Source organism: Lissotriton vulgaris, chromosome 3_1 (assembly GCF_964263255.1).
Source record: "Lissotriton vulgaris chromosome 3_1, aLisVul1.2, whole genome shotgun sequence".
In the NCBI taxonomy this organism is placed as follows: Eukaryota; Metazoa; Chordata; class Amphibia; order Caudata; family Salamandridae; genus Lissotriton; species Lissotriton vulgaris.
The window spans coordinates 950,112,688-950,132,247 of record NC_141689.1 but is presented as its reverse complement, the minus strand read 5'-3'; the positions used below and the strand labels follow the sequence as shown (position 1 = coordinate 950,132,247).

Sequence of the window (19,560 nt, the reverse complement as noted above, 5' to 3'; positions counted from 1 at the left end):
TTTAATAATGTTGAAATAATTATTAATTAGTAGGAATCATACATTAATTTAAAATAATTGGTAATTATATTTAATTATTTTGGTAATTATTTTTAAGTAATTGATTAAGTGATAAATATGTTCTGTAGCGGGTTATGGGTTTATAGGGGAATAGGGTGGGAAGTAATTTTATTATGTAGAATTAATTATTAATAAGTAGGAAGCATACATTAAATTGTATTAATTGGTAAATAATTTTAATTAATTGGTAATTAATTTTAAATAATTCATTAATTGATAGATGTGTTATGTTGCGGGTTGTGTTTTTATAGGGGAATATGGTGGGAACTAATTTTAATGAAATTAAGTAATAATGAATTAAAAATAATTGTTAAGTTAATTTTATAATTGTTAATTATTTAATAATTGGTAATTAAATATTATAAAATGGTATGTTTTTCATGATTTTTGTAGGTTACATATATTTTGCTAATCATGTTTTTAATAATTATGTATATGTATTGTAAATGTTTTATATTTATTTAATAGATCATATTTGTATTAGTAAAAAAAATAAAAAATTATAAGTATGTTATTTTAACCCCTACGCTATCCAACACTTTCCCAACTGTTGCACTCTCTGGAGTGGGAATAGTAATTTTTACCCCTACGCTATCCAACCCTTTCCCTACTTTTGCACTCTCTGGAGTTGGAATAGTAATTGTTACCCCTACGCTATCCAACACTTTCCCTACTGTTGCACTCTCTGGAGTTGGAATAGTAATTGTTACCCCTACGCGGACCAACACTTTCCCTACTGTTGCACTCTCTGGAGTAGGAATAGTAATTGTTAACCCTACGCTATCCAACACTTTCCCTACTATTGCACTCTCTGGAGTGGGAATAGTAATTTTTACCCCTATGCTACCCAACACTTTCCCTACTGTTGCACTCTCTGGAGTTGGAATAGTAATTGTTACCCCTACGCTATCCAACACTTTCCCTACTGTTGCACTCTCTGGAGTTGGAATAGTCATTGTTACCCCTACGCTATCCAACACTTTCCCTACTGTTGCACTCTCTGGAGTTGGAATAGTAATTGTTACCCCTACGCTATCAAACACTTTCCCTACTGTTGCACTCTCTGGAGTTGGAATAGTAATTGTTACCCCTACGCTATCCAACACTTTCCCTACTGTTGCACTCTCAGGAGTTGGAATAGTAATTGTTACCCCTACGCTATCCAACACTTTCCCTACTGTTGCACTCTCTGGAGTGGGAATAGTAATTTTTAACCCTACGCTATCCAACACTTTACCTACTGTTGCACTCTCTGGAGTGGGAATAGTAATTGTTACCGCTACGCTATCCAACACTTTCCCTACTGTCGCACTCTCTGGAGTGGAAATAGTCATTTTTACCCCTACGCTATCCAACACTTTCCCTACTGTTGCACTCTCTGGAGTTGGAATAGTAATTGTTAACCCTACGCTATCCAACACTTTCTCTACTGTTGCACTCTCTGGAGTTGGAATATTAATTGTTACCCCTACGCTATCCAACACTTTCCCTACTGTCGCACTCTCTGGAGTGGGAATAGTAATTTTTACTCATACGCTATCTAAAATGTATTTAGCTTTTTTATTAGTATTATGTTGTTATTAATTGGTATTTATGTGATTATTTTATGTAAATAAATGTATTAGTAATTTATTATATTTTTATTTGTTTATAAGTTATGAAAATAATTAATTTAGAGTTATTATTAATGAAAAATATATTATGTATTATATATTTATTAATAGTAATTTGTATTACATGATGTATTAATTTTAAATATTATAGTACATTTTTAAATATGTATATTACATTTATAAGTATTATTGTGTTAATATTTATTTTATTTAAAAAAAAAAGATATTTTACAAAAAACGATATTTTTGTAATTCTATATTTTATTTTCGATATATTTGTACTTACCTTGTTAGGGATAGGATTCCTATATTTTTGACTTCGATATTTTTGTTCCGATATTTTTGTATATCGATACTTGTGTTATCGATATTTTGTCAGACATTCGGTGCAAGGGATGGCACAGAAGGTGGCACTATAGGCGACAGGTCAGCAGGTAATTGAAAACATATGGGTTGAGGAGAGGAGGACAATTCCTTGAGGCAATTCGAAATTTTTGTGCAAGAAATTGGGTTATTAGTTGAGAGGGGTGAGAGTCTCACTCAAGCAATAAACAGAATCCTAGTAAGGGTGAGCCACAAATGTTTACTAAATAAACTTGTGCACAACACACTGATAGCTTAATCTGTCCCTGTAGCTCAAACAGGAGGTCATCCAACTGACCCTTGGAGTCACTTGTGGGGATCGTAGGTTTATTGTAAGCAGATGCAGTCTTCCTTCTTCAGACAGAAAGGCAGTCCTTCTTCTGAATCTTCCACAGGTCCAGGAGTATTCTGACGTGAGATACTGAGGGTTCAACTTTTATACCCAGTGTCAACATTTGTGTGGGGGCAATAAGTGGCCTATTCCTTGACTAGTTCTGGCCAGTTCTCTAGTAATTTATTATATTTTTATTTGTTTATAAGTTATGAAAATAATTAATTTAGAGTTATTATTAATGAAAAATATATTATGTATTATATATTTATTAATATTAATTTGTATTACATGATGTATTAATTTTAAATATTATAGTACATTTTTAAATATGTTTATTACATTTATAAGTATTATTGTGTTAATATTAGATATTTATTTTATTTAAAAAAAACGATATTTTACAAAAAACGATATTTTTGTCATTCTATATTTTATTTTCGATATATTTGTACTTACCTTGTTAGGGATAGGATTCCTATATTTTTGACTTCGATATTTTTGTATATCGATATTTGTGTTATCAATATTTTGTCAGACATTCGGTGCAAGGGATGGCACAGAAGGTGGCACTATAGGCGACAGGTCAGCAGGTAATTGATAACATATGGGTTGAGGAGAGGAGGACAATTCCTTGAGGCAATTCGAAATTTTTGTGCAAGAAATTGGGTTATTAGTTGAGAGGGGTGAGAGTCCCACTCAAGCAATAAACAGAATCCTAGTAAGGGTGAGCCACAAATGTTTACTAAATAAACTTGTGCACAACACACTGATAGCTTAATCTGTCCCTGTAGCTCAAACAGGAGGTCATCCAACTGACCCTTGGAGTCACTTGTGGGGATCGTAGGTTCATTGTAAGCAGATGCAGTCTTCCTTCTTCAGACAGAAAGGGAGTCCTTCTTCTGAATCTTCCACAGGTCCAGGAGTATTCTGACGTGAGATACTGAGGGTTCAACTTTTATACCCAGTGTCAACATTTGTGTGGGGGCAATAAGTAGCCTATTCCTTGACTAGTTCTGGCCAGTTCTCTAGTAATTTATTATATTTTTATTTGTTTATAAGTTATGAAAATAATTAATTTAGAGTTATTATTAATGAAAAATATATTATGTATGATATATTTATTAATATTAATTTGTATTACATGATGTATTAATTTTAAATATTATAGTACATTTTTAAATATGTTTATTACATTTATAAGTATTATTGTGTTAATATTAGATATTTATTTTATTTTAAAAAAACGATATTTTACAAAAAACGATATTTTTGTCATTCTATATTTTATTTTCGATGTATTTGTACTTACCTTGTTAGGGATAGGATTCCTATATTTTTGACTTCGATATTTTTGTATATCGATATTTGTGTTATCAATATTTTGTCAGACATTCGGTGCAAGGGATGGCACAGAAGGTGGCACTATAGGCGACAGGTCAGCAGGTAATTGATAACATATGGGTTGAGGAGAGGAGGACAATTCCTTGAGGCAATTCGACATTTTTGTGCAAGAAATTGGGTTATTAGTTGAGAGGGGTGAGAGTCTCACTCAAGCAATAAACAGAATCCTAGTAAGGGTGAGCCACAAATGTTTACTAAATAAACTTGTGCACAACACACTGATAGCTTAATCTGTCCCTGTAGCTCAAACAGGAGGTCATCCAACTGACCCTTGGAGTCACTTCTGGGGATCGTAGGTTCATTGTAAGCAGATGCAGTCTTCCTTCTTCAGACAGAAAGGGAGTCCTTCTTCTTAATCTTCCACAGGTCCAGGAGTATTCTGACGTGAGATACTGAGTGTTCAACTTTTATACCCAGTGTCAACATTTGTGTGGGGGCAATAAGTGGCCTATTCCTTGACTAGTTCTGGCCAGTTCTCCACTCTTCTCCTTGTTTGGCTCTAGCTTTGCTAGGGGAACAAAGGCAAGGGCAGACCTGATGTCAGGTTCCTTTGTGTGTGCTGCAGGCAGGGTCCTTTAAAGTGTAACCAGGGCAGGGCAGAACATCGCCCTAGCCATCCTGTTAGAAAGACTCACTCTCTCTACACTCAGGCCCATTTAGTCCCATTTCTGGAAGGAATACACATCACATCACAAGGGAGTCAAAAACAGTTATTCAACCTGGGACCCTGGCTGAAAGACAGATTTGGTTAAGGCAGAAAAACACCAACTTTCTAAAAGTGGCATTTTCAGAATAGTAACCTAAAATCCAACTATACCATTAAAGATGCACTTTTTTGTGGCATTTCTAGAGCGCATGGCTACCCATGGGCATCCCAGCACTAGGAAATAAAAGAGGCTTCTGAAACTTATCTGGGGAAGAGCCAGGTTTTCAATAGCTTGCAAAAGATCAGGTGATTAGATTCTTTCTGCAGCTGGAGGGGAAGAGAGTTCCAACGCTTGGCGGCGTTATAAGAGAAAAGCTCATCTCCGCTTCTGGCTCTTCTGATCCTTGGTACAAAGACCAGATGCAGTTCATCCGATCTTAGAGGCCTATTGGCTTGATAAGGTTTGACTAAAGGGGAGATGATCTTGGGTCCATTCCCTCCAAGCAATTCGTGAGTGATACAAAGAGCATTAAAATGGACTCTCTCCCGAAAGGGCAGCCAGTGTAGAGCTTTCATGGCAGGTTTGGTTGACTGTCGATAGGGAGTTCCCATAAGGGTTCTTGCCGCACAGTTCTGAATCATTTGAAGATTACAAAGTACTGCCTCTGGAGCACCCAGGTAGAGTACATTGCTGAATTCCAAGCGTGATAGAATAAGCGCTTGGACTGCAAGTTTCCTGGCTTGAAAGGGGAGTAGAGGCCGTACTTTACGTAGCATTCTGAGCATGCTAAAGCAGGCCTTTCTGGCTTGGACTTTAGGAGTAAGGTCTGAGTCCAGCCAGAACCCCAAACTCTTTATATTTGGTTTGGGAACGGGCACTGGTCCCATTGCAGTCAGCCACATCTCAATTGGTCTAAATACTGATGGATTATCAAGGAGCATGAGCTCTGTCTTGTCCCCGTTGAGCTTCAGATGGGAATAGTGCATCCATTTGGCCACTTCTTCGAGACAAGTACAGAGGCGGGGTGTGGATGGATCAGGATGGTTAAGTGAAACCACTAGTTGAGTATCATCAGCGTATGCTACGATGTTCACTCCATAGGGCTGTATAATCTCTGCCAATGGAGCCATATAAGCATTAAAAAGCGTTGGGCTTAAAGAGGAGCCCTGTGGAACTCCGCAAAGAAGGGGCCAGGATTTAGAAGTGACTTCACCCTCAAATACTTGGAAGGATCGCCCCTCCAGGAATGATCTCAGCCAGGTTAACGCTGTTCCGGTCACACCCAGAGTTCTGAGACGGTCAATCAAGATATGGTGATTCATCATATCGAAGGCCGCGCTCAGATCCAAAAGGATCACGGCAGATGATCCTCCTGAATCGAGAATTTTTCTCGATTCTTCCAAGACAGCTAAGAGCACTGTCTCCGTGCCGTGTCCGGGACGGATTCCTGTTTGGGTTGGGTGGAGAAGATGGTTGGATTCTAAGTAGGCAGATAGTGTAATATTTATGTATTTCTCTAAGATTTTGATGGTTCCTGGGAGAAGGGAAATCGGACGATAGTTGGCCAAACAGTCAGGATCTAAAGTAGGTTTCTTCAAAAGAGCTCTGACCATAGCTTTTTTCCAGGGAGGGGTAACTACTTCGGATAAAATGGAGGAATTGACGAAGTCTAAGATGACCGGGCCAACTGCCTCTATTACTTGTTTAAGAATACTGAGTTGGGCAGGGTCATTAGGTGATCCGCTTTTCACTCGGCCATCAGTCGCTAGCAGACAATTATAGTCCATTATAGGAAAAGCTGCTAGGCACGTGTCCTTGTCCTCTGTATAGGGCTTATCGTGATAGATAAGATTGGGGTCTTCGGTGGCAGAGAAGACTTTCATTAATTACTTGACAATTTGAAAGGTTTCTCGAGAAGAGTTGGCAGAGGAAGCTATAATCTTTTCATAATAGAGAGCTTGGGTGTTTCTAATTTCGGTTTTATACATTTTAATGGCTTTCTTATATTCCTGCTTCTTGTCTGGGTAGAAATTCCTTCTCCAGCCTCTCTCCGTCTTTTTACAATTTTTTTTCAGTTCTCGGAGCTTTAGACTATACCAAGCAGCTTTATTATGGCCTTTATGCAACTTAATTGTTGTTTTAGGAAGAACTGAATCCAAGGAATTGTTAATCCAGTTGTCAAATTTCTAATTGGCCACTATCAGGTCCGGGTCAAAAACAGGCCTAGATCTCTCCAGGGTTGATGTCCAGGAAAATAGTGGGAGTTTTGACCAGCATCGGGACTTAGGGGCCGATTAGGATTGCGGTGAATCCGCATCCTCCGGGCCGGCGGAAGCTACCGCCGGCCCGGAGGATGCAGATTCACCGGTGCAGTGATTGCAAAGACCCCCTGCCAGATTAGGATGGCAGGGGGGTCATCTGCGGACATGAAGACTGTCTGTCGCTTTTCCGCCGCGGTCCCGCGGCAGAAAAGCTCTAATATGATGGCGGTGTCTATCAGACAACGCCAGCCATATTAGGATTCATGCGGAAACATGCTTTTCCACAGCGGGTTTTCTGCCGTGGAAAAGCATGTGGTCTTTGGTGTTTGGGGGCCCGTTGCGGGCCCCCACGGTGTCAGGGGTGGCGGGTGCACATGGGGGGTACCTATGGTGCCCCCCAGCATTTACATGCACAAAGCGGCAGGCACCGCGCGGTGCCTGCCGCTTTGTGCATGTAAATGTTAAACATGCATTTTTAACCTTGCAGCGGGTGCTGCTTCAAGCAGCACCCGCCGCAAGGTTAAAGGAACAGGATGTGACCGCCAGGGTGGCGGTCACATCCTAATTTGCATGGAGGGACCGCCGCTGCCGATGCGGATGGTCCCACTTCCTCGGGGTTGTGGACGGACGCAGGTCCGTCCGCCATCCTAATGACCCCCTTAGTTTGTACTAGTCAAGTTGAGGGAGTTGCATAGGTAGGGGACCAGGAAAAGGGGATAAGGGAGTCGTCCGACCAGGGAATTGGTATTGGTGCTTGACAGGATAACTCCTTCAGACCTGAAAAAATAGGGTTTAGGAGGTGTCCTTTTGAGTGTGTTGCTAACAGTACTTTTTGTGTAAGCTGCAAAGCCGCTAGATCTGAGATCAATTCGGTTGCATGTTTAGATTTTATATCATAAAAATGAATATTAAAATCTCCAAGAATGGTAACGTTTTTTTTGTTGTTTTTTTTTAAATCTGTTTATTGCACAAATAAGAATCCTCTCTTTACATACATAATAATCAAGAAAATAATCAAGCATTATCAGGTGGAGTATTAACCAATAATCAGGTATTCGCATAGAGGGATTGCAGCTTGGTAGAATGACACATTACAATAGAACAATTTTTCTTTTTTCCAATGAAACCATAAATACAAAAATCATATAGGAACTGAAAGGAAAAAATAATAAACACCATACATACCGCAAATAATATCAGTGAGATTGCGAGAATAGTAGAGCAGATCAATCAGCAAATTACAGCATTAGTCTTTGTATGGAGTATCGAGTAACGTATACATCAAGATATTCAGAGATTTACCAGTTGTTCATTTAACACCATGTGAGTAGGAGCGGAATTACACAGTGACACAGGCACAACTTCAGGCAACCCACGGAGTGCCCCCACCAACAGCCGGAACACCCAGCCGCAGTATCCACTGCGTTGATTTCACGTGACCCACACGGAAATAGCAGTGTAAGCAGTCACATCGCTGCAGTGGAGCCCGCCCTAGCCCACCCCCTCAGGTACAATTGAATTAAGCGATTGGGATTGTGTCTCCTGAGCGAGTTTCGCAACATATTTCTGATATGGCCCCCAGATGTCAGTTGGTCGGGACGCAATCGGAATCTGTTCTGAGTATTCAACACTGTTAACATTGCAGTAGGCCATGCTTCTAAGCCAAGCGCGGGCGGTTGGAGCGCGCCTAGCACACCAGAGTAGCGCTATCTCCCTCTTCGCCAAGAGAAAGCCAATGGATGCCAGTTTACGAAGAGGGCGAGGGAAGTTAGCTACATAGCCAAGCAGCGCAATTTCAGGGGTGGGTTGCAGCTCCATGCCCAATATGTCACCCAGGACCCGGTGCACCCTTAACCAGTATTCATGCAAGCGCGGACATGTCCAGGAAAGATGGGCGAAATCTGCCTGCAGGGCTCTGCATTTAGGGCAGTGGTGTGGCCTGCTAGAGTCAATTTTATGAGCAAGAGCGGGAGTGTGATACGTCCTCCTCAAGAACTTAAAGTGGATAAGTTTATGTCTGCTGTTAATGGACACGTCTCTAGTGGTAGCGCAACACGCCGCCCACTGGTTGTCTGTAATCTGGATGCCTAGGTCGCCCTCCCAAGCGGCGCGCACTGCTGCGTCTAAGGAAGGGACTGAAGCCAGACACAACTTGTATAGTCTAGAGACAACATGCAACCCCGTCTGGTTTTGAACTATAAATGTGAGTGCAGGGGAATCCTCCGGAGGGAGCGGAAATGTGGGGAATTCAGCACGGAGCATAGAGCGAATTCTGGTAAGCGTGAAAGAGTCCATAAATGTCCGGTAGTGAAACGGTGATCTTCCGTCAGGGAGAAAACGTGGCCATCCGGGAAGAGGTCACCGACTGTGTATAGTTGGTATTTGGATAAGGTGCGCTTCCCCACTGATTCACCTGTGATGGGAAGCCAGTGAGGATTAGGCAACGGCAGAGCCGAAGAGTACAGTTTCTCAATGTGCAGTAGGCGCCGCAGTTTGTCCCAAGCCCAGCATGTAGTGGACACAGGCTGTATGTCCTGCGGGTCCCGGGGGAGTCCTCTAGGGAGGATGGAATTAAGGACCACAGGGAGCGCCATATCAGTTTCAGGCCTCAGATATGGAATTCTGGCATCCGTGTGAAACCAGGGATGCGCATACGAACACTGTGCAACTAAATAATAAAGAAAAAAATCTGGTACTCCGAATCCTCCTCGTTCGTAAGGAAGCGTCAATGTGCGCCAGGCCACTTGTGAGTTTTTACCGCCCCAAACCAAGCGCAACAGTGAGGAACTAAGTTGTAAAAAAAAAATCTTGGTGAGAGGGATCGGAATGTTGTTGAATAAATACAGAAACCGGGGGAGGACAATCATTTTGATAATGGCAATCCTGCCAGCCATGGACAAGGGGAGGCGAAGCCAGCGCTCCGTGTTGTCTTCCAAGAAATCCAGGGCATGTCCGTAGTTCAAACGGATAATGGACACCGTGTCAAGGTGGATATGAATTCCCAAATATTTCACGGAGTCGGTGCTCCATTCAAGCGGGAAGGCACAAGTCCACTGCAAGATGGAGGGGGTAAGCGGAAAAATGGCTGATTTATGCCAATTTATTCTGAGGCCTGAGTATTCGCCAAAGCGGGCAATCTCCGACAACAGAGGGTCCAAGTTGAACCGAGGAGTCCGAACATACAAGACAGCGTCGTCCGCATACAGCGAGTCGAGCAGTGGCCCGGTGCGAAACTGTAGCCCTCTGTGAAGGTGTTTCTCTTGAAAATGCCGCACCAAGGGGTCCATCGCAATGATGAACAGGAGCGGGGATAAGGGGCACCCCTGGCGGGTGCCTCGAGAAAGTGAAAAGCTTTCCGTAATGGTGCCATTTAATCGTATCCGGGTGTGGGAGCCGAGTACAGCAACTCCACTGTCACCACAAACATTGCAGGCATGCCCATTCGTCTCATGATCGACAAAAAGAAGGGCCACTCCAGGGTGTCAAACGCTTTCTCCGCGTCCAGGAACACCGCTGCAGCCGGGGTGGAGGGATCAATCCTGTGTAAAACAGAAAACAGTGTCCGAAGATTTAGGGAGGTGGATCTATGTGGGACAAATCCGGACTGGGCCGGCGAAATGATGGTCTCCACGAGCAGTGCCAAGCGGATTGCGAGGACCTTGGCCAAAATCTTGTAGTCCAAGTTCAAGAGGGATAAGGGCCTATATGAGCTACACAAAGAGGGGTCCCGGCCCTGCTTGGGTGGTAAAACAATTACCGCTTCCCGGAGTGTGGACAGGAGAACTCCCGCCTCAAGTGCCTCCGCATACACCTCGACTAACCTAGGTACCAGTTCCTCCTTGTATTCTTTATAAAAGTCAGCCGAGTATCCATCCAGGCCTGGTGCAGATAAGCTCCTCAATGAGTCAATGGCCTCGACTATAGAATCCGGCGTTATGGGCATGGCCAGAAATTCCTGCATATTTTTCTCCAGGTATACCATGGCTATCTCATTCAAATAAGATCCTGGGTTACAATGCTCCCCTGTCAGTGTGGATGTGTAGAGAGTTTTGTAGTATGACAAAAAGGTGTTTGATATATCGGGAGTGGAGTGGTGTCGTGTGCCCTGCGCGTCAACTACGTCAGTTATGTAAGCTGCCTGGTGTGGCGGACGGAGCATTTGCGCCAATATCTTGCCCGGCCTGTCACCCTCTCCGTATTGGCGCGCTGTGTAGTGTTTGCCCATGAACCGCAATTCTCTGTCTGCAGCGTCGCGAAATTACAAGAGTAACTCAAGGCGCTTGGCTTCACAGTCAGTCGAGGGATCTTCGAGGATTCCTTTCTCTAGTGCAGATAGATCATTTCAATGCGAGTCAGGGTAGAGCGAACCTCACGCAAGGAGCCCACATATTTGGCAATACAGACCCCACGCAAGGTGGCCTTGAAGCCCTCCCATAACGTGGCCCAGGAAGCCACAGAGCCGGTATTAATGTCAAAATATTCATTGATGGCAGTGCAGATCTCCTCTTTAAAAACCGGATCCAGCAGTGCCCTACCAGGGAATCGCCACTGTCTCTCGCATCCGCCCAGCCTGGGGATTGCTAAAGTTAACACTATGGGTGAGTGGTCCGACAACGTGCGTGGAAGAGTGGAAAGGCCATCCACCCAGCCTGCAATGCCCGGGGAGAGGAGCCAATAGTCAATTCTAGTACTGGTATTGTGGAAACCAGAGTGATGCGTATACTCCGGTGCGTGTGGGTACAGACGAGCCTCTATGTCTATTAAAGAAAAGTGGGAACAAATTTCCGCCAACACTGAGTGGGCTTGTGGTTTGCTTTCAGGAGAGGGAGACGTGCTGTCTCTGCCCGGGTTCATTAATAGGTTAAAGTCACCTCCCATAACCAACAGGTTTATTTCAGAGTGAAGCAGCGTCAGATGCAGGTCTTGAAAAAAGGCCGGGGAATCCATGTTGGGGCCGTAGACTTCCACCATTGCGATTTTTTACCCAAACAACACACCCGTTATGAGCACATATCTGCCCTCCCCATCAGTCTTACTACCAGTCAATACGAAGGGAACACGCCTGTGCACAAGAATCGCAACACCTCTAGCGTATCTACTGTAATTTGAAAACACTCTGTGCGTCCCCAGCCTTTCGCCACGGAGATCGTGTCTGACTGGACTAAGTAGGTCTCCTGCAAAAAGAGGATATCCACCTTATGCCGTGCAGCATAGTTCAGTACCTGTTTGCGTTTCCTTGTGGTGTTTAAACCACGAACGTTCCAAGACATCAAAGTGAGTCTGGACGGACCAGACTGTAGACCTACCCTGGCCATAACATCTCATCAAAGAAACTTGCCAGCAGGCGTGCATCTGTCAATCTACTCTCATGAGTCTCGCAGTTGCTCACAAACATAAATGACAACATAAACAAAACACGGCCCAACCCCCTCCCACCACCCAGCCTCCCAACATCCACAGAGAGGCATTCCCCAAACAAACGCTGATCAACAGTGCAAAACACAAAAGGAATGACCAGTCAATGAAATAATATTGCTGCAAAAAAAATGTTAAAGCCCCAAAGAAGTTAAACAATAAGGCATTCGCCATAGGGGGTGGCAACGCTACGCCATGCGGGCGTCCCAACTAGCGACTCCTGACTTGGTGACCATTCAACAAGCGCTGGAAAGTCCACATCCAATAGGACACACAACGAGCAGGGTACAAAGATTAGGATACATCGAACATTCAGTCCTGGCCAGTTTCAGCAAAAAGATCAGCACTGGACTGTGTGTCGCTGCGGGGCGGAGATCGTGGGGGGGAGCCAGAGGCAGATGGTGAGCCCTGCTTCTTGTAGCCTTGACAGAAGTCTTGTGCTTCCGCGGGAGAGTCAAAGATGCGAAATCTGCCGTCCACATCCACCTTCAATCTGGCCGGATACAGCATGCCGTGTTTTAATCCAGGATTACGGAGAGTGGACTTAACTCCATTATATTTCCGACGCGTTTCTTGGACCATGAGTGTGAAATCAGGGAAAAAGGACAGTTTGCTGCCTTGCCACTGCACCTCGCCGCCCTCACGTGCTGCACGAAGCGCGTCGTCGCGGTCGCGGAAGTTCTTAATTTTAGCAATAATGGGTCGTGGTGGCTGGCCGGGCGAGGTTTAGGTCATAGTGACCTGTGTGCTCGTTCGACAACAAAGCCAGCAGTGAAGGTGTCCTTGCCAAATAGTTCAATGAGGAGGTTTTCAACGAAGGTGTCAAAACGGCCAGTGGCAGTTGTCTCTGCCACGCCAAGAATACGAATGTTGTTGCACCTACTACGCGCTTCTAAGTCTTCGTTTTTTATGGCCACATCTTTGAGGATTTTCTCAACACGTTCCAGCCGCTTCAGCGATTTCGAGGCTCCATCTTCAACATCCAATATCCTGGATTCCGCAACGTCGAGTCGTCTGTCATGGGCCTGCACCTTGGTGCCCATGTCGGCTAGCTTTTGCTCAAGGCTGTCAAAGCGGGTGTCAAGCGCCTTAAAACCAGCGCGCATTTCACCCATCATGGTGGCGACCATGGCCGCGGCGTCCCCAATGTCAGCCGAATTGGCAGTCCCAGCCGCCGAACCAGTCGGAGGGTCCGCAGTGAGGAGGGGGGTCTTATCGAAGCTGAGCTTTCTCTGATTCGGGTCCCGTTTCCCCATCGCTTTGGTGGTACAGAGGGCGCAGTTGCAATAAAAGAAAGAAACCGTGGAGCCAACCTGCGAGGGGGGGAGTGCGGCAGGATAATGCAATTGAACCAGGCAGACCCACGACCAGGCAGGCCCCAGTGGTCGCTTCGTGAGCAGGCCAATATGGGTGAGTTAGAGTGAGGCCAGTCTCGCTTGTGAAAGCCAATGGTGGCAAGCAGCAGCGGCAGCCATGGCCCAGGTAGTAGTGTGGGCCGGAGTCCGTTTATGAAGAGCGCTCGATGTGTGCAACGGAGTGGGGAGCGACTCTCTCCCACTATCTAGAGCAGGAGGTAAGGGAGGGAATCAAGTTCCCCCTGAGTGCGTCTGAGGCGGGGCCGCAGAATTGCACTAAGGAGCGCCCCCCGGTAACTCAACCACCGCATTCCCCCACCCTCGACGTCCCCTAGAGATCGCTCCCGCCAGACACCCCGCACCCGACGCAGGCCCGCAAATCGAGGCCCCGACTTCGGCTCGCCCCCAGGCCCGCAGGCCGCGGTCACGCCAAAGAGCCAGGCGCCCTTACCCGGGAGCCAGCGAGGGGCGGGCAGCGCGCGAGGAACACCGCAGGAGGCGTTCGAGAGGGCAAAAGGCTCGGAAGCCGGGCACCGCAAGGCACTCACCCAGTGATCCGGCGCAGATAGAGATGATGTCGCCGGTTCCGGATGCCTCGATTCTCCTCCGCCTTACACACTCTTCGAGGACGCTCCCTCGGTCTCACAAGCCACCCAGATGGTCGGGCGGCTACTGCATTCAGGTCCGCATGGATGTGGAGTACAGGAGCGGGGGATTACAGCTTAATTGTCGCCGCCGGGAGCCCGCATGGAGGAGCTTCACGGAAAGGCAGCCATCCCGATCGCCACCGTGGCCACGCCCCCTAAGAATGGTAAAGTTAGCAGTAGAACCTGCTAATTTGGAGACCGTATCTGTAAGTGAGTTGCAGAATTGGCCTATGGGTCCTGGGGGCGATAAATCAGGATCCCTGAAAAAGCTAACGTAGGTATTGAGAAATGATGGCTTTCGCAGTTTAAAAGAGGGCTCCCCAGGATTCTGCAAATGAAATGATTCTTTAAAATGATGGTAATTCCACCCCCTTTGCCATTAGTTCGGTCTAGTCTCTGTATTATGTAGCCGGGAGGAAGAGCTTGCGCTATGTCAGGATCGGCGACTGTTTTCAGCCAGGTTTCCGTTAGGAACAGAGCATCCGGGCTTTCCTCCATCAGGAGCAGGGATATTTCCTCAGCATGTTTCGGTATGGAACAACAGTTTAGTAGAAATAACTTAAAAACTTGGTGCGGTTTAACTGCATGTAAATTGGTAGGACTAAAGTCCTGGAAATTATGGGAACAATGCGTACATCTATAGTTCCACCGGTCAGGAGCGATAGAGTGAAGACAAGAGGAATCTGGGGTTGAGTTCAGAAGTTTAAGTTGGTTTAGGCTATACCGGGATTTTCCTGGTGTGGAACAGACAGGGGTTCTGGCCCCTGGGGCCGGATAGTCACGAACGGGCGCAGACGGGCTTGCCTTTGGCACGCTAACGGCGCGTTAGCTGTGCGGTCACGTGATCGGGCTTAATATAGCCCTGGTGAGCTCAGCGACTAGAGCGCTGACTTGCAAGATGGCGGCCAGTTTTGTAGGCAAAGAGTTCCCCCCTCAATTCCCACACAGTGCGAAGAGCAGTTCGTGCAACAGGGCATTTTAAACTTTCAGGTAACAATTTCATTTTTAATTCTATTTGCAAGCTTTCATAAAACAATTTTAAAAGTTCAATTTGCAGTCTTTCTACTCGTAAAACGCGGTTCTCACGCCGGTAATAATTCAAGCAGCTTCTTTCGCACTGCGCGGTCGCGTCATCGGGGGTAATATAGCCCTGGTGAGCTCAGCGACTAGAGCGCTGACTTGCAAGATGGCGGCCAGTTATGTAGGCAAAGAGTTCCCCCCTCAATTCCCACACAGTGCGAAGAGCAGGTCGTGCAACAGTGCAATTTTAAACTATCAGGTAACGATTTATTTTTTTAATTCTATTTGCAAGCTTTCATAAAACAATTTTAAAAGTTCAATTTGCAATCTTTCTACTCGGAAAACGCGGTTCTCGCGCCAGTAATAATTCAAGCAGCTTCTTTCGCGCTGCGCGGTCGCGTCATCGGGCGTAATATAGCCCTGGTGAGCTCAGCGACTAGAGCGCTGACTTGCAAGATGGCGGCCAAGTTATATATGCAAAGAGTTCCCCCCTCAATTCCCACACAGTGCGAAGAGCAGTTTGTGCAACAGTGCAATTTTAAACTAGCAGGTAACGATTTAAAAAAAAATTCTATTTGCAAGCTTTCATAAAACAATTTTAAAAGTTCAATTTGCAATCTTTCTACTCGGAAAACGCGGTTCTCGCGCCAGTAATAATTCATGCAGCCTCTTTCACTTTAAACTTGCACCTATTCGTCTCCCCTTATTCTGTTGCTAAGACTCTGACAAGGAGGGTAATTCTATCTCATGAACTGCTGCTAATAGCCACAAACAAAAATGAGGAAACAGGACTATGGGTAACCAAGGCCGGGGGAGTGGATCTCTTCTGTAACTGTGGCTATCAGCCTTTTAAATTGATGTTTTACTATTTATAGGAGACGGCCAACTTTTGTAAAGGTTTTAATTAACTATACAATAAACACATTACTTACCATTACAGATGATTTAAAATTACAATTCATATGAGTGAAAGAAGTATTTCTCTAAAAGTTGTGGGAAAAACACCCTAAGGATGACAGGTGTAATACATCTTCTATGGGCTTATAAGTAAATTAAATGGACCAATCAGATGTATAGGAATGTTACCATGTTTAAGAAAGAGAGGACACGTAGCTTACCGCTGATTAGCAGCAGTAAAGTGCACAGAGCCTTAAAGGTACAGAAATAGGCTCAGCAAAGGAAGCCAAATATTTGGGGTGACCCTGCAGAAAGGGCCTGGTCCTACAATTTGGGTGGAGGAGTGGGGGGTAATGCTGATGGTGGTGGGAGAGGGTAACTGAAAAATAGGTAATTTTTAAATATTTGGGTGGGGAAGAGGAGTACAATGGCGTGGGTGATATAGCACCAGCTATCTCATTTATGAATGTTTAAGAAGAGGAATGCTGAGGGTGGTGGGGGAATTTGAGTTTCTATTAATTTTCAGTGGGGTAGCAGAGCATTAGCCGGTGGGTGGCTGGGGGTCTAGCATGTAGAATTTCATATAGGATGAAGTACCTGAAGCAGGCCGTGCTGTGGTTTGCTTCCCAATGCTGTCCCTACTCTTGCACTGCTGATCTAAACGGACTGCAACATACTTAACATAGCATTTTTGAATGATTAACTATGAATAAAGGGAATGTTCTCAACTTGGGGTTCCGACATCATAGACAACTTGTGCTTTAATTTTGTTGTCTATTTACTATCATACACTGTACCTCTTGGTGAAAACCATCCTCGTTATTTACAGTTGACGAGTCACAATTCAATTTTTTTCCCTATATGGGATCTAAACCAGTGGCAAAAGATCAAATTTGGTAAACTGGCAGTGACTCTCCAGTACTTAAGTGACTGAAGAGTTGTACATCTCTATGACTCGGCTAATTTTTCCTCATATTCTGTGAATCTGTACGTTTAGAAGACTGTTTGATGGCCTCTTCTGAAGCATTAATTCTCCTCTATTTGTCCTCTAGCCGCTCCCTCTTTAGATGGGCAAGCTATGCGAGGTTAGTATGATATTTGGGGGCAGATACAGTTTTGCTTTGTTTAGGAGCCAGCTGATACATAACCAACTCACTTTACTCAAAAGATTTTGCTAATATACATTCAGGTTGTTTTAAATATCCACCTGATGGTAGAATTCAGATAGTGTGTTGAAAAGCACCCACTTGTCAAAGGAGAAATAATTTGGCCCAGATCAAATGTAGGTTTAACAGCGATATCTAGGATGATATACCTAAGCTTGTCATTCATAGTATGTGTAGCACTGTACTATCAAACCAGGACGCATACTTAAAAACTAAATTGAGAATAGAGGCATAAATATCGATTACGAGGTCCAGAATATGACCAGTCTTTTTAGTTCGTGTTTCCACCCACTTCTGGAATTCAATGCTATGTATGTCTATGGTATTTCCTGTACCTGGTCAAAGACTAGCATAAAGTCAAGGTGTGATCGGAGAGCTAGCTGGTTTGAGGCCTGTTAATGCATTGTGATGTAGTGTTCTTTAAAGAGGTGAGTCTTCACTTCTTTCTTAAACTGTAGCAGTATTTCAGCGACCATGATGGATGGGGGGGTGGAGGGTGGTTCTTCCTGATCCTGGCTACATAGACGGAAAAGGCCCACTGCCATGTATGTAATCATTTAAACAAAAATTCTGATGATATGTGGAAATTCCTTTAATAGGAATATTAAAATCTGACATGATAATGTTCCTACACAAAAGATTCAAATATTCACTGAGCAGCAGCAACTCTGAACAAAATAGGCCATTGTAGACAGGAGGGTGAGGCACATTAACTTTCATTTTAGAAAAGTCCAAATGTGCTGTAAACTAGATGGCAAGCAAGCGTGCTAACAAATAGAACAAGCTAGCTTTGGATTTTTATGTAGCAGCAGTATAAATGAATTAAACTTGGAAAACGTTTCACTTGAGGCAAGATTATGCCTATGACCATTTTAAAGGATATGAGTTTTGTCACACTCTGCGAATGACAGTGCATCATTATGTAAATATAAAGCTATGCTGAAAAAGACGGACACATCCGTACATTTTCGACTTTGAGTAAAGGGGACTATGAACATCTATTTCAGGTTCTTCCTGGCATATGTATGTATTGTTTTCTCACACACAAAAGGGGAGAGAGTCTATATACAAATCTACCACCCCAAACCCCCTACGTCACTATAGTATACACACAAGAGGGGTGGAGAAGACAAAAAAGAAAAGAACACAAACTTAACAAGAGTGTACAAGCCTTGGCACACCCATGAGTGATGAAAAACTGCCCTCACTCACACACACTGTGTGTGACATGCTTCATCATCGGGTCTGCTACAACGCCTGGGCGTAGCCACACTCCAGGCGGAGCATAGGGAGGGGGAACAAAGAAATACACAGACAAAGTGCAATACAAAGTTGAACGGGACACCAGTGTCCACAAACAACAAACGGACAAATCAAGACTGAGTACAAAGATAGACAAACAATTAGCAGTAGGGAAGAGTTAAAACTGGCTCCTGGCTACCATAGTAAACTTTATTGGTAGGTTCCAAGGTCAGGATTAAAAAGGAAATGATGGTGGTGCTACAAAAGGGTATTAAGGCCCACTACAGTGTGTGTGAGTGAGGGCAGTTTTTCATCACTCATGAGTGTGCCAATGCTTGTACACTCTTGTTGAGTTTGTGTTCTTTTCTTTTTTGTCTTCTACACCCCTCTTGTGTGTATAATATGTATGTATTGACCAATTCTCATTGCATAGTTGTAAAGTGTAACAAAACGCCAGCCTACAAAACAAAAAATAATCTCGAATTTAACAAGTGACGACTTTGATATTGTTAACAATACTGGTAAATCAAAGACTGGTCAAAAGTTGACCACATAACAATAAAATAGTTACAGGGCCATATGGCAGATGTGATCAATTTGAATTCATCACAAAATTAACGTTACTGCTATCATCTACGTTAAGGGTGCTATATCAACACTGATTTTCCAAGCTCCCGTATTGGCTCTAGATAGGAGCGTTTGCTCCAGTGAAAGTTGTAAGCATCAACAGGTCTAAATTAAATTTAAGAAAAATCTGAACAATTTCTATAGGCCAATGGGGCTGGACCAGTGCCAGGTTTCCATCAACGACCCTAGTCCATTTTGAAGCTCTTCCTGCTGGAGACATCTGGATAGATTTGTGGCGGCATCCCTAGACAGAGTGAGTGGCACGGTTGTCCCCATTCTTTCACAGGTTCATAAAGGTCTACTGAAATACCCTTAGAGAGATGTTCTTTGCATTGACTCTGCTTGACAATCAAAGATGTTGTTTAATGGTAAACATACCTGAATTTGCATTCCGAGCCAATCAAAAGCATCATATCCTGGCTTGGTTCTTAGAATGATGAGACCCAAAATGAACTGTAGTCCTATTCCCCAAAAAACTGGTCTCCAAGAAACCTGTGCATGAAAATAAGAGA

General features: G+C 44.3%; 1 protein-coding gene across 1 annotated transcript in view; it reads right to left on the bottom strand.

Annotated features, from left to right (window-relative positions):
- The window catches only part of SLC28A3 (solute carrier family 28 member 3), a 365,199-nt gene that overhangs the window by 144,083 nt on the left and 201,556 nt on the right, over window positions 1-19,560 (bottom strand). Inside the window, exon 7 of the mRNA XM_086961303.1 lies at window positions 19,427-19,540. Within this exon, the coding sequence (XP_086817429.1) occupies window positions 19,427-19,540 (114 nt within the window). The remainder of the gene's footprint in view (window positions 1-19,426; window positions 19,541-19,560) is intronic.